Source organism: Macaca fascicularis, chromosome 11 (assembly GCF_037993035.2).
Source record: "Macaca fascicularis isolate 582-1 chromosome 11, T2T-MFA8v1.1".
Lineage (NCBI taxonomy): Eukaryota > Metazoa > Chordata > Mammalia > Primates > Cercopithecidae > Macaca > Macaca fascicularis.
Window position 1 is genome coordinate 125981208 of NC_088385.1, and position 14957 is coordinate 125996164.

At 46.5% G+C, this 14957-nt stretch overlaps 1 protein-coding gene across 2 annotated transcripts in view; it reads left to right on the top strand.

The window, feature by feature from the left end:
• Positions 1 to 2843: 2843 nt before the first annotated feature.
• SRRM4 (serine/arginine repetitive matrix 4) overlaps positions 2844 to 14957 on the top strand; it is a 177433-nt gene continuing 165319 nt past the window's right edge. For both annotated transcript variants that reach the window (XM_005572373.5, XM_065524869.2), the window contains exon 1: positions 2844 to 3316. In XM_005572373.5, the coding sequence (XP_005572430.3) occupies positions 3186 to 3316 (131 nt within the window). In that variant the 5' untranslated portion in view covers positions 2844 to 3185. The remainder of the gene's footprint in view (positions 3317 to 14957) is intronic.

Genomic DNA, 14957 nt, shown 5'->3' on the forward strand with positions numbered 1-14957 from the left:
AGCGCAGGTTTGTTACATATGGAAACTTGTGTCATGGGGGTTTGTCGAACAAATTATTTCATCACCCAGGTATTTAGCCTAGTACTAATTAGTTATTTCTCCTGATCCCTCCTCCCAACTTCCACCCTCCAAAAGACCCCAGTGTGTGTTGTTCCCATCTATGTGTTCATGTGTTCTCATCATTTAGCTCCCATTTATAAGTGAGAACATGTGGTATCAGGTTTTCTGTTCCTGTGTTAGTTTGCTGAGGATAATGACTTCCAGCTTCATCCATGTCCCTGCAAAGGACATGATATTCGTTTTATGACTGCATAGTATTCCATGGTGTAAATGTGCCACAATTTCTTTATCCAGTCTATCACTGATGGGCATTTAGTTTGATTCCATGTCTTTGCTATTGTGAATAGTGCTGCAGTGAACATACACATGCATGTGTCTTTATAAAAGAATGAGCAGGTCTACTTTTAGTTCTTTGAGAAATCTTCACACTGTTTTCCTTAGTTGTTGTACGAATTTACATCCCCACCAACAGTGTATAAGTGTTCCCTTTTCACTGCATCTACACCATCTATTGTTTTGTGTGTGTGTGTGTGTGTGTGTGTTTTTTTTTTTTTTTTTTTTTTTTTTTTTTACTTTTTAATAATGGTCTCTTGGGGGTAAGGTACTATTTGGGTGACAGGTATGTAAAAGCCCAGACTTCACCACTATACAATTCCTCCATGTAACCAGAAAACACTTGCACCCTTAAAGCTATTGAAGTAAGATAAATAAATAAAATGGAATAAGAGCAGCTTTCTCTCCCGCCTCACCTGGCTACTATGGGATTTTAAAAAGGCAATGTCTTGCAAATGGGAGCTCTGTCAACCTTTTAGGGATTAGGAGCAGGCACACAGCTGGAAGATGTTGATTGATCTTGTGGGAGTAGGACCCCACCTACCTCTCTCCTGCAGGTGACTCAGTTGATACCCTAAATGTCATGACTAAGGTTAGTTTTAAAGATGCCAGGCTACTTAAGAAGCCAGCTCTAGATTGCATTGACAATGATACCAACTTCTGGATGGGAAATGGGGGTCGAGCCCAATCGGGGAATGGGGCACTTGGGGCGCAAGGGAAGAGGGAGAGGGAGGGAAGGGGCTAGCCTAGTCTCCACTTTGCTCCACCTCCAACTTTCCCAGGCCTGACCCCATCTCTGGGCCCTCTCCCCCGGCAACCCACTTAAGAAGCCAGCAGATGCACCTCTCGTCGTTGACCAGAAGGGGTCACTGCAGAGCGAGCAGCGCTCTCAGGCACTCAGATAAGCGAACGCAGGCATATCTAACACACACGCTTCAAACGTAGATACTCTTTGGGACGGGTATTCATTTACTCCAAGGATCTTTCTTCTCCTGCCCCATCTTATCCTCTCTGTCGGCCTCTTTCTCTTCACCTCCTAGTTACCTCCTGTTCCCCTTCAGAGAATTTCTGGAGTTCCCATTGTTCCCCCGACCCCCTCGCCTCCCCCCCTACCCTGCCCTCATTGGGTCCCCATTGCTATCTGCATTAGCAAAGAGCAGGAGTTTATTCTCGCTGTGACTGGAACCCAGCACCAGGGGCTTGAAGGCCTTTAAGACTGATTGAGGCCTCCTTCCAGGAATTGACAACCTGGAAAGTGGAAGCCGGGGTGGGGCGGCGTTAGGTGGGAGATGGGGGAGTAGCAACTCTGCTAAGATTAAAAGCCTTCCAGGAAGGCAAGGGCTGAGGGGTCCCGCCACGATATCTTTTTTTATAATGAAAACCCTGGGGGGGAAGCAAGAGTCATTCTAACCAGATCCTGTGTGTCTGGGGTTGATCTGGGATTCTAAACCTCCACTTGCTTGGGATTACGATTGAACTGCGAGGCGGTAAGAAGATGGGGAGGAGAGAACGAAAAGTAACTCTCCCCTTGCTAATCCTCGAGATTTTCCTCTCCAACCCTCCCATTAAGCGCTTTCTTTTCCAAAACATGCTCCTTTCCCGAGACTAGCGGCATTAGGAAAAGTGGCTGCAGGCGGATTCCCCAGGAGTGGATGGGGGTGGGGTGGGGTGGGGTGGGAGGGGAACTCTTTCCTTTGGACGGGGTTGGCGGCGGGGGCGCTGGGCAGGCCGGCTGTGAAACACAAAAGAGGTACCCTTGACAGCTCCGCATGCACAGATGTAACGCTGCGCCCCTTGGCGGGCGGGGGTCCGGCTCGGCAGATGGCGAGAAGCCGAACTGGTGAGGGATTGTCGATCAAATGGCACTTTCTGGGTGGTGAAGACCTTGCTAACCCCTGGCTCAAAGAGGAACGCAGGGGACCCTCTGTACCGGCCTAGGCCGTCTCTGCCAAAAGTGAGGGTCCGGTGGAGGCCGGCCGGGGTGGATAAATTAAGTTTTTTACCCCCTTCCCCCCGCCCCTCCCCCACCCCGGCAGAAGATCAGCTACAAGACTTGTGAAGGGGCTGGGAAGAAAGGTGGCCTGGCCCCAAGGGCACCCAAGAAAGGACTGAGGAAGGCCGGCGATGATGGAAGAGGAGAGGCGCCTGGGAAGCAGGATCTCCTGCCTGGCGCAGATTGGGGTGCCAGGATGGCTTCTCAGAGTGGTCAGCGCTGCAACTCGGTCGCTGCGGGGCCCTGGTGACAGGCGCACGCCCCGCCCTTTCTCCTCCCGAGACCTGCGGGCTTTTGTTATGCAGATGGCGGCAGGAGGCTGAGCCTGAGGAGGAGGGGGTTGGTGGGGAGGAGGAGAAACGGAGAGAGGGGAGGAAAGTGCAGCTCGCGCGACCAGCCTCCTCTTCCAACGTCACATTGTGCGAGAGACAAAACCCGGGCGCGCCGGAGCTCACACGCGCACGCACACACATCCGACCCCGTTGCCTCTTCTCTCCTGGCGCTGCCCAGAAAGCCAGCCCTCCCTTCCCTTCTTGGGGCGCAGAGGCTCAGCCAGCTCAGAGAGCAGCCAGGAGCCGACCCAGAAGGGCGAAGAAAACCCGGCGGACGAGCCTCCTTTCTCTGCTGCCTGCTCGGACTGGGGCGTCCCATCCCCCGCCCTGAACTCCGATCTCTCCCACCCCACCCCTCTCTGGGTTTCACCCGGACAGAGCCCGGAGCTGGGTGTCGCCCCCGTTTGGAATCCACGTTTCAGCACTTCGGACAGCGCCCCGGGCGCCCCGGCCTCTTTGGGTTGGCGATGGCGAGCGTTCAGCAAGGCGAGAAGCAGCTTTTTGAGAAGTTCTGGCGAGGAACCTTCAAAGCGGTGGCCACCCCCCGTCCCGAGAGCATCATTGTCGCCAGTATCACGGCCCGCAAGCCGCTGCCAAGGTAATGATCTCCTTCTTAAAAGGGGGGGATCCCGAAGGTCCCCCTTTCTGGCCTGTGCCCTATAGCCCGGAGGGGTGGATGCAGGCAGTCGGGCCAGGGCGCCTGTCTTTTCCCGTCACTACTCGGCGGCTCCCGCTGAAACATGGGAACTCATTGCTTGTGTGAGGTGGAAGATGGTGAGAAGGGACAGGAATTCTTTGTGGGGGGAGCAACGCTCAGCAGAACCCCGTAGCTCCTATTCAAGAGGTTTTGCTACCTGAGGGTGGACGGTGCAGGTGGGGTATGACTTGACTGAAAAACTTTTCTTGGTGTCACAGAGTCCAGAGGGCAGGTGGGCCAAAGAATGGTGGATTTGAGGAGTTTGGGGGGTGTTGTACCAGAAAAGGAGAATTAAGCCAGCTCAAGCAGCGTTCAGAGATAGCACACATTTCCATCCTCGGCTCGGAAGCTAGCGAGCTTTGAACATTTTTGACAAAAGCCCATATGCTGTTGCCTCAAATACACCCAAAACAGCACCCTCCTCCACGCCTTTCTGGCGGCTGCTGCCGCTGCTGCTGAATTCTCTCCTCTCCAGCATCCAAAACCAAGACTCTGAGCTCAGGAGTCAGGGAGGAGCCTTCCAAGATCGTGAAGATGATCTTGGAAGAGTTTTATTTTGTTTTTCTTTTTTGTTTTTTTTCCAAAAAGAATCTGATTGCTTTGAACTCAGGGATGAGAACAGATCCTTGGATGGTGGTAGACATGGTGCTGATGGAAGGAAGAATAAGGGAAAAAATGAAAGAAAGAGGGGAACAGGAGGTGGGGTGAGAGGGAGAGGAGGTTGGGGGAAAATAGAAGCATTCCAAGACAGAGAAAAATCCAATTCTTTTCATAAATCATTCAATTTAGAGGAGTTTGAGAATGAAAGGAAGAAGGCTGTGCCTTCTGTCAGGGAAAATCAAGGCAGTATGAAAACTCATCTTTTGCTGGTGTTGGATGAGTGGTTTAGTGGGAGAAAGGAAAGAAGTTGACCAGGGGGACCACTTGGAAGATTTATTAATCCTGGCAGTCTGCATTAGGGAGCAGATTGAAAACATGTCTGCAAAAGTGATTCGGACAGACTGAACGTCTGTTCTGGCACAACTGATTCTGAACTTTCCAGTGGGTGTAAGGTGGAAGACGTATGGGGAATTACGCCTGAAGAATCAAAGCCAGACTGGAGAAGTTTTCCTCTTCACCGTCTTGTAGAGGATCACACAGGTCTTTAGAGAAATGGGTGTCCCATTTTAGGAATGGGTGGACAAGCAACACAACAGGCCAGTAGCGTGTAGCAGGCTGCAAGCTGAAGCAGCACCAGCCAGTGTTTGCAGATGGGAAGAAGGGGACACACACCCACCCACCGACACAGGCTGGAGAAGGGGAACAACAATACCAAATGCCGTTAAAAGCTGATGCTTCGCTGCTTCAAAGAAGGTTCTTTGTATAGAGTTTTGACGTCAGTGGTTTTATCTTCCTGGGTTTCTGCTATCTATTCCACCTTTGGAATGTACCTACTGTTGGCTAATCAGGTGCTGCACTGGCCAAAGAAAATGCCCTTGTAGAAGGAACTAGAGGAAATTTCACTGGAAACTAGAAGTATGACATTTAGTCCAGAGTCTTCCATCTATTTTAGGGGTACGGGGAGAGGAAAGCGGATTCCTGGTGGTGTTTTGATTCAAGAAAGCACACCTAATGTCCACCTTGCTTGGTACTTTCCACTTTTGTCTGTCTGTCTGTTACTTTCCTGCCCTTTTCTTGGTCATATTTGCAATCACATGAATGGTGCACAAGGTCTTTCAACCCTCACGCTTTCTGCAGCTTTTTGCTAATTCTAATGTAATCCTTTTGAGACTTTTATAATACTCCACTCCCCCTCTGCAACCAGTATCATTTCACTCTTGGTGCCTTTTCATGTCGTGGGTCTTCTTTGCCGTAGAAACCACCCCTGGGGTGAAAGCCTGAGCCATAAGCCCTCGATTTATGTCATGCTAGGAGAATCCTGTGTAATACTTCTGTAATAGGCGTGGCCTCTCTGTAGAACAGATTCCAGTTTTATAACTGTTACTCCCGGTTTGGGGTAGAGAGTGAGAAGGGAACATTTGTTTCCAAGTCCTCAGGAAAGGTTGGATTGGAGTTGTCTTTTAACAGACCAGATAAAACCTGAATCATCCCCATTCTCACCCAAGGCAGCCACATCCAGTGACATTCAATTTCCACTTCCTTTTCAACATTCCACACTTACTTAAGGGTGAAAGTACCATGTTTCCAAAGCTGAGTTCTCAAGAGGAAAGAAGATAGAGGCATTGGCACAATATCAGCTGTGTTTTGGTGGCTTCCTCTAGAGGCAATCTGGGGACTTGGTCTCATCAGAAATGTTGTTTAGTTCCATGAGTCAAGCCCAGATCACAGTCGGCAGACCAACACATGTAGCAGTCTGTAGGGGGATGGCAGAGAGTGAATGGAGGAACCACTAGTCAGTCCTGTTGGTGACACACTTAATATTTATTTATAGATGAAGGCCACCCCCTAAATAAACTTCCTCAGGATATTTTAAGTCTATCTCTGAAGGTAATTTAGCACCAGGATAGAAACATATATTCAATTCATTGATTTCATAGCAATATGCATACATCATGCAACTGCAATCCAAGCAACCCCCTGCTTAGTCTCTCTTTCTCCTCTCCCCCTCTGTGAGGCATACTTGGTGAGGCAATATCTTTATAATGTATCAAATTGCAACCAGATGTCTGCCTCAAATGTCAGAACAGTATAGCAGAGTGGGAAGCAGTATATCACAGTGGTTAAGAGCTCAGACTTGAGTATAAGACAACCTGGATTCATGTCCTGGTTCTATCATTTACTAGTTGTGTATCCGAATCAAGTAGTTTACCACACTGAGCTTGAAAATAGAAATAATAACAGTAGCCCCTCAGACAGCAGGTTGTAAGGATTGAGTTAGGTAAAGCTCTACCCCTGTGTGTGGTACATGGTGTTGTTTAGTAGACGTTGACTCTGGAGCAAAGCGTATAGTGGCCAAAAGGAAAGCAACAACTCCTCATCGTTGGATTCTCCATGCCTACCCATGTCTCCCCCAAGTAATGCTGACAATTTTTATTGGGATTTCAACTCCTGATGGACAATTACATTCAGATGAAATGAACACACATGAGGCAGGCTAGAGAGTGGTCCCATAATCCTCGTCTCTGAGAAAAAGTTAGTTGCTTTCTGATCTGACTGTTTCAGTTAGGGAGTTGGGGATAATACATAATTATCCGGATTCAGAATTGATTGGTATAACATTTCCATAGAGCATTCTGTTGGTTTGTATAGAGAAGATCAGGTACTGTCAGTCTAAAGAAAGCTCAAACTCCTTGAAAAATCATAATTTTAATCCCATGGTTTCATCAAATCTACAGTGACTGTGTGATTTATAGTTTATATCAAAATGTCTTTAAGAATGAAAGAGGGTGTCATTAGTAATTATTCTAGGATGGAAGATCTAACAGAGATAATCCCAGGCAAACCAGGATGTAGAGTGGTCCTTGTCAAACTTTATCTCCCAGCAGGCAGGGAACCAGCATGAATTGATAAGACATGTGAATCTCTAAAGTGTAGAGAGCCACCTCCCTTTTATCCCCACCCAAGAAGGGTAGTCGTTTTGCCTGGCGTTAACTTGTTTCTCTTTCGTAATTGCTTAGTCTAGAAAAGTTTGTACCTAAGAAGTTTCAGCTCGGCAAAAACCTAGTGCTTAAGGCTAGATCAAACCACAATATGATTTCATATCACCATATCGACAAATAGTAGCAGCTAAAGACTTAATGAACATGTAAAAATCATTTGAAATTAGCATATCAATTGTTTGTGGATGCATGAGTGTTAGTAAAGGACTAGAAAAGAGATCCTCTTAAATAGAATGCACATTTTCCTTACAATTCTTTTAGCAAGCTATTAATTTTCTTCGAAAATCCTTTCTACGCAGAATAGACCAGAAGCAGACTTCAGCCCAAGCCCTGTCCAAAAGGCCATAAATTCCAAACTATTGGAGATTTTACTGCATAAAGGGAAACTGTAAGGCGGAAAAAAAAATGCCTTTGAACCATTTAATTCAAGGCTCCCCTTGGTGCCAAGAGATCAGTTAGCATGTTTGTGCTGACTTGATCACCAGGAGCAGAGTGAGGGGCTGTTGAGAGGCGATTTTCTGACAGCAGCCTGTGGTTAAGAGCCAATGTACTGAGGGTCACAGAAAATGCTTGCCCTGGCGGTGAATGAGCGTTTTTCTCTAGGAAGGGAGCGTTATTGTTTGGGTCAAACCTTTCTCCTTTTGAAAGGCGAAATTTGTTGAATGGGATGCAGGGGTTGGTTTCAGGCGTCATTTCTGACATTCTGCTGTGTTCACCTGGCAAATGTGCTATCTTAGAGAAGCAGGATGTGGTAGATGTTCAGTGAATGTTGGATGCATTAATTAGATGAGTGTGCATGGTTCAAACCCAGCAACAGATTAGCTCTCTCCCCACCCCACCTCCAATTCTGAGACACTGAGGCTTCTGATCAATGCAACTTGAAAGACACACACACTACAAATAGATTTGACTCTCCCTGGTGTCAGAATGAGGTTCCCTAGATAGAGACATCTGTCTGGCTGGGCAAGTAGACATGTTAGCCAGTATAGGGGCAGGAGGTTGGACTAAATGCCACTTGGATGTGCTTTCCAGGCCTGTGAGTCTCCATTACCTCCACCCCTGCTCCAGGCCACCAAAAAAAGGGAACACCCCTAAAACCCTAACTCTTTTAATAGGGAAGGAAGCCCGGGTCATGTGCCTTCTTCTCCACGAACACTTCAGGTGTGCTGCAGAAGAACAATACATTAAAAAAAAAAAAAAAAAAAAATCCCATTTTTTTTTTCAGAGTGGCTGGATTTACCTTCCTGTGAAGTGGAAGAATTCACAGGGGCTTAGCAAAACTAGAGCTCTTTAATCGCTTGTTCCTAAGACTTTCACTGAAGTGTGAGATGAAGAATGATGAAGAGTTTGAACTCTGAAGTCAAATCTATCCAGGCTCAAATCTTTCTTTGTTACGTGCAAACTGCAGGACCTGCTAGTCACTTCACCTCTTTGTGCCTCAGCCTCCCCACCTGTGAAATACTCCTCTGTTGGGGTTGTAGTGAGGAGTGAATGAGATAATTTATATAAAGAGCATGGCACTGTGCCTGATACAAACCCAGCTCTCCATAAAGCAGATGCCCTTGTGTACTATGCCGGGGTTACCCAACGAGATGCAGAGAGGGGAGATGCTAAAGCCCCTTACTACCTGGGCTGTGCTTGTTCAGTAGTGATGCTTGGGTTCTGTGGACTGGACTCCTGAGCACTCCAGTGCTCTGTATTCACTTTTAAATGTGGTTTTGGGGCTCCCTAAAGAGCCACTGGAGATCGGTAGAGCTGTTTAAAACATTTGACAGACCCCAAGGGCACACTAATCAGAGGAAGTGTTTTATTTTATTGGTTGCAAATGCTTACAGGCTATGAGACTTGGCAAGCAGCTTGACCTTCTCAATCTCAGTTTTCTCATCCGTAAAATGGGGCTAATAATAGCAGCTCCCTCCAAGAGCTGCTGTGAGGACTGGATGAGCTAATTTATGGAAAGTGCTACTTGGCACCCAGTCAGGGCTCCATCAGTGTTGGCTCTTGCTATTAATTATAAATGATAGGTTTTTTCATTACTATTTGCCAGGCCCACTGGGGAGAAAAATGTTGAATGTCCTCCTGTGAGGGCCTCAGAGTTTAGTTGCAAAGGTAGATACAACGTAAGTACATATTTCATAAGGCAGATAGTCTTCTTAGTTTTTAAAATTTGTTTTTACATAGTAACTCCATATATTTGGGGGGTACATAGTGATGTTGTGATACATATAATGTACAGTGATCAGCTCAGTGTAATTAACATATCCATCATCTCAAACATTTATAATTTCTTTCATTAGAAACATTCAGTATTTTCCTTCTAGCTATTTGAAACTGTGAAACATATTATTGTCTTAAGTACGATAATGTAGAGAGAAATAAAGACAGAAGAATGTAAAAAAAAAACAGTGGAGGGAGAGATGCTTAATGAAGCTTGGAGTCCCTTGCTATAGTCACACAGTTATTTTTAGTTATCTGATCTGCAAAATGGGGATGATTCTTCTATTTCATTAACTTTATCTACAAATGCAAGGGATGATCAGAAAAAATCAGACCTTTGCCCCCAGCAGGGTCCTGAAGACCATTTCTTTTCCCAGGAGAAAAAGCAGGCTAAACTTTCTGAGAGGAACATTAACTGCTAGGGAATAGTCGATGCTAGTGGAGGGGAGCCGTGGAAGGGAGCTGCTCATATAATATAAATTTTCCAGCTCAAGAATGCAGTCTCTGGCATGGGCTATTAGGCTTCTTGTCCTTCATGGACTAGCTCTGGCTAATAGGAAGTCCAGTCTGCATTCCACGAACAACCACCAGTGATGGGGGGATTATAGCGAGCCTGTAACTGTTGAAGATAAAATTAATCACAGGGGAATTAATACACAAAGTGGAAGAAGCTGCACGTTGGCTAAAAAAAAATTAAGTTGTACTTTCATTCATTTATTCAGTCATTCAACATTTTTATTGAACCACTACTCAACGTAACAGTGAACGAACACGGGAACTCCCTATTCCCATGGAGGAGAAAGACAATGAATGAAGAACCAAATAAATAAATGAGAGCTGGTGGTAATGCATTCTATAAAGAAGAATAAAGCCAAGGAAAGGAATAGAGGGTAAGGGAAGGAGCTGCTTTGTTGGACAGCATGATTAGGGACCCGAATGGAGAGGTGAGCTGTGAGAATAAGTGACAGAAAATTGTTTGAGGCAGAGGGAACAGCAAGTGCAAAGGCCCTGAGGTAGAAGGATGTTTGGTGTATTTGAAAAATAGCAAGGAAGTCACTGTGGCTGGAGCAGAGTGAGTGAATGGGAGAGTGACAGAAGATGATTCCCAGGATGCAGGCAGAAAACAGATCAAGTGGGGCCTTGTAAGCCAGTTTAGGAAATTCCGAGGTCCTACGCTGGGGGCAGGAGGTGGCCCCAGTGGGGGGTTCTTGCCTTAGGCAGAGTTCCAGGTCTGATCTGCTTCTCTTGACTCCTCTTTCCTGACTCTGATGCAGCCAGTGATGACTTTGAACAGCAGTATCAGAAGCATGTCTGGGCCCCTCCATGTGTTATGGACAAGCATGAAATTACAGTCTCTTGACTGTGATCAATCAGATCAGGAAACTTTACAGACGCTGTTTAGACTTCCAAATAGCAGTGACAGATTTTGTTCCCACAGTGCAAGGGTTTGGTCTCTCATATTCATGCATGCAAACCTAGACTATCCCTTGCACCCAGTAGCCCCCTCCACTGCACACACTGAAGCTACAGTCTGCTTTTTCTCTCTCTCTCTCCCTCTGTGTATCTCTCCCCGGCACCCATCTCCCTACACCTTCCAGCCCTCCACTCCATTTGAAATTTTGCTGAGGGAGCTCCCTTATGCTACAGCCGGTGTGCGGAGCTCCGTGAAATAGAACACTGAATTAAGATGTCATAGAGACAAAGCCAAAACAAATACAGGAACAATGCTGAACCCTAAAACAGTCATTAAGTAATTCATGTCTACATGTGTCTGTTCAAAACAAATATTAAGATCTTCCGGACGCAAATATTTCTCATTCAGAGAATCCCCTGGTTGCTGGATTCCCAGAGCTTAGATGCTGCTGTCGGACAGCTTTGCTGAGTACAAACACCAACAGATCACTGTTCTCTGGCTTCATTAAAAGTTAAGCTTAGGCAACTGAGCAGGAATTTAGAAGACAGTTGCCACTTCTGCAGAAAGAAAGGTGCCATTTGGGCCTGAAGCGTGCATCTTCATGGTGTGTGTGCATGCTCGCTTTTGGTGGGAATGTGTGTGCTGAGAGCCTGGTGTTACTATGTGCCTCGCCCTGTACTGAACATATTTCATCTCTTATCCAGTTCTATCCTTATAATAATTCCAGAATAGAGGTGTCTTCAAGACCCTATTTTACAGATGAGAAAACGGAGGCTCTCCGAGTAGACATGACCTGCTCACAGACCCATGGCTGCTAAGAGTCAGAACAGGAATGAGAACCAGAGCTCTTAATCAACATGTTTATAGGATAAGACACTTTGCAGAGGAGGAAAAAAATGATATGAGAGAGTGGAGGTAAGCCCTGGGAATCCAGCAACCAGAGGAGTCTCTAGATGAGAAACCTTTGCATCCAGAGGATCTTGTTATTTGTTTTGAACAGGCACATGTAGATGTGAATTGCTTAATGACTGTGTCAGGGTTCGGCATTGTTCTATTTGGTTCGGCTTTGTCTCTACGTCATCTTAATTCAGTGTGTGCCCACGATCACACGGTGTGTAAGTGATGAAAGCAGGAGCTGAATTCAGGTCTGTCTGATTGCAAGTATATTCTTCTTTCCTGGCTGGACTTCCTGTCACTGTGGTTTGGGTTTTAAGGTTGGGGGTGTTTTTGTTTTATTTTGCTCACCTTGTTTTATGTTCAATCAGCTTAGGTGATTGCCATTGTTATAATCCCATCTTATACCACTTACAGCAATACTGCTTTCCACTCTCCTTGCCCCTGTTATCTGTTATCCACATAGACCCAGAAGAACCTCTTTGAAAAGCACATCAGACCATGTAAGCCCTCTCTCACTCCATCTAAAGCCCTCTATCACTTTCTCATGTTTGTGTTTTTTTGGTTTGTTTTTGTTTTGAGACGGAGTCTTGCTATGTCGCCCAGGCTGGAGTGCAGTGGTGTGAACTCAGCTCACTGCAACCTCTGCCTCCCAGGTTCAAGGAATTATCCTGCCTCAGCCTCCCAAGTAGCTGGGATTACAGGCACCCATCACCGCATCCAGCTAATTTTTGTGTTTTTTTTTTTTTTTTTTTTAGTAGAGACAGGGTTTCACCATGTCGGCCAGGCTGGTCTCGAACTCCTGACCTCAGGTGATCCACCCTCCTCAACCTCCCAAAGTACTGAGATTACAGACGTGAGCTACCATGCCTGGCCCCATGTTTAAGTATACTGAGCCAGCTCCCTGCCACGGCCTCTAGCCTCTTCATGGTCCAGTTCCTGCCCACCTCCCTGAGACCATTTCTAAAATGCCACCTCTCACTTCCTCTGGTTTAGTTGTATCTTACTCCTTTTAGTTACTCACATTTCCCAGGCTCCTTCCTGCCATGGAGCCTTTGCACATGCTGCTAGGAAAGCTCTTCCTCTCCCCTGGTGCCTGATTCATACCTACTCCACTTTCCCGAGCTCAGAGCAAATGCTATTTCTTTGGGGATCCTTCCACAATGCTGCATTCGAAGTCATACCCCTCATTACAGACATTATTTTCTTATCACCATTTTCAACATGTTTGTAATTGTATGTGGACTTGGGTGATCACTGGCTAAAGTATGCCTCTCCTAATGGTCGAGGCATCATGAGGAGAGGGACTGTGACTATGAGCTCCTTGCTGAATGAATCTCTTTCCCCAGAGGCAGGGCAGGGGCCAAACACATGTTGGTAGAATGCATGAACTGTAGCACTTTCCCCTCAAATCACTTTCGCACCTAATAGTCTGAACCATATGGAATTGCCAGTATTCAAAACCAGCAATGTTATTTCCTCTGATTCATAGGAGAATTGTTTGAACCACTGGGGCTGGAGACCGTGCCTGTTTCATTCCTTGTGGTATCCCAGCACCTAGTACAGTGGCTCAAGGTTGGTAATCTTTAAATATTTGTTGAATAAATTGTTAATGAGGACAATACGACCATAAGCACACCGTACAGATGAGAAAACTCAGAGACCTACAGAGGTGTAGTATTAGAATCGTAGAACTAACAGGACCTTAGGGATCACCCAATCTCATTTTACACGTGGAGGGCTGAGGGATAGGTTTGATAACATGTTTAATATATTGGAACCATAGTGCGCATGTGTAATTTGTAAACAAATACACATATATTGGGGTTTTGTTCTCAGCATTTCTCACTGAGAGAGATACGAGACAAAAGAAACTTTGGGGACCATTGATTTAATTCAGCTCCTCTTTTAGCAGAAAGCAACACGAAGCCTGCAAAAAGAGAGAGATTTGCCTAAGGTCTGTAGCCTGTAGGTGAGCTCTGGGTTCAGAGAAGTGATGTTTGCCCAGCGTCAGGGCTCTTGTTTGAACCTCTCTGCTGCGACCAGGTGACCAGACACTGGTTCTCTCTGGTGACCCCACCCACGCTGTGAGACATGACATCCCTCCCCCTCAGGGTCTCCTGCGGCACCTGCTGCCCACCCACTGGTCTGGGGATCCTGTCCATCCGCACCCAGCCTGTGCCTAGCAGAGCAGGTGAGCAGCTCTGGGTGTTTCTGGAATCAGATTTCAGAGCTTCCAGCTGATAAGGGGCTTTTGTTTGGCCAGTGTTTTGCCCCAGCCTCCTGTCCACAGCCAGGTGGCAGGTGATTCTGGGACCCAGCCCACACCCGGAAGGAGTAGGTATCTGAGCAGTGGTGCAAGATTTATCATATGGATGGTTGTTTGCTGCAGGAATGAGAGGCCATCATCATTATAGCACCTTTCAATGATCAGTTCTCTATAAATCCTCATTGCCTCACTGTGGCACTCAGTCTACTGTCAGGATGAGAGGGCAGCCAGAGGGGACCTTCAGAACTCAAATATAGCATCTTCATTTGATAGATGGGGAGACTGAGGCACAGAAAGAGCACAGGGCATTCCACATTGCATCAGAAAATTAGTGCCAAAGCTGTAGCTAAAATATGGGCTGCTTGGCACCCAGTCCCAAGACACCACACTGCTCAGAGTTCCCTGGGGAAACAAGACAGAAAAATCAATTTATTCACATTTTACAAATGGACTAATGAGGCTCAGAGATGTGAAATGATTTTCCTAAAGTCACACCATGAAATAATGATATATCATGTCACTGTTAAACAGTTACTATTGATCTTGTTTGATCCTCAGTAAGTACCAGTGTTATGTCCATTTTAAAGACGAAGAAACTGAGGCTTAAGTTCTTATAAAGACCTGGAATAAGCTCCAGATCTCTTGACTCCAAGTTCAGTGCCTTCATGCCACTGTGGGGCAAGATTTCTGACCCCCAAGAGGTTGTGCACTGAGCGGGGATCACCAGGCAAGGGTGGGAACGGTGTGACTGTCTTTAATCACTGACCCAGGCTGCACTGCCTTAAGCAATCCCATTCAATCCCTCTCATTTCTGTTCACCCACAGAGTGTGCCAGCATCATGCCTTCTTCAACTGCTCTCTATATACTGTATCTTTTTCCTGCATGGAGAGTCTCTTAGAATGACATTCCTCTTAATGGCCTCGGGGGCATGGAGGGATTGGAGTGGGCCCCCAAAATCGAAAGGGGAACCCAGAGATCAGTAGCCTTAGGAAGAAACACCATGAACCCCATTATGGAAGGGACAAGACTGAGGCAGAACAGGCCCCAAACTGCAGAGGGAAGAGTGCATGCGGGTCAGGAAACCTTCTTTCCATGGTGGGTCCTGGTTATATGTGGCCCCCAAAGAAAAGACACTTTGACAACTAGAA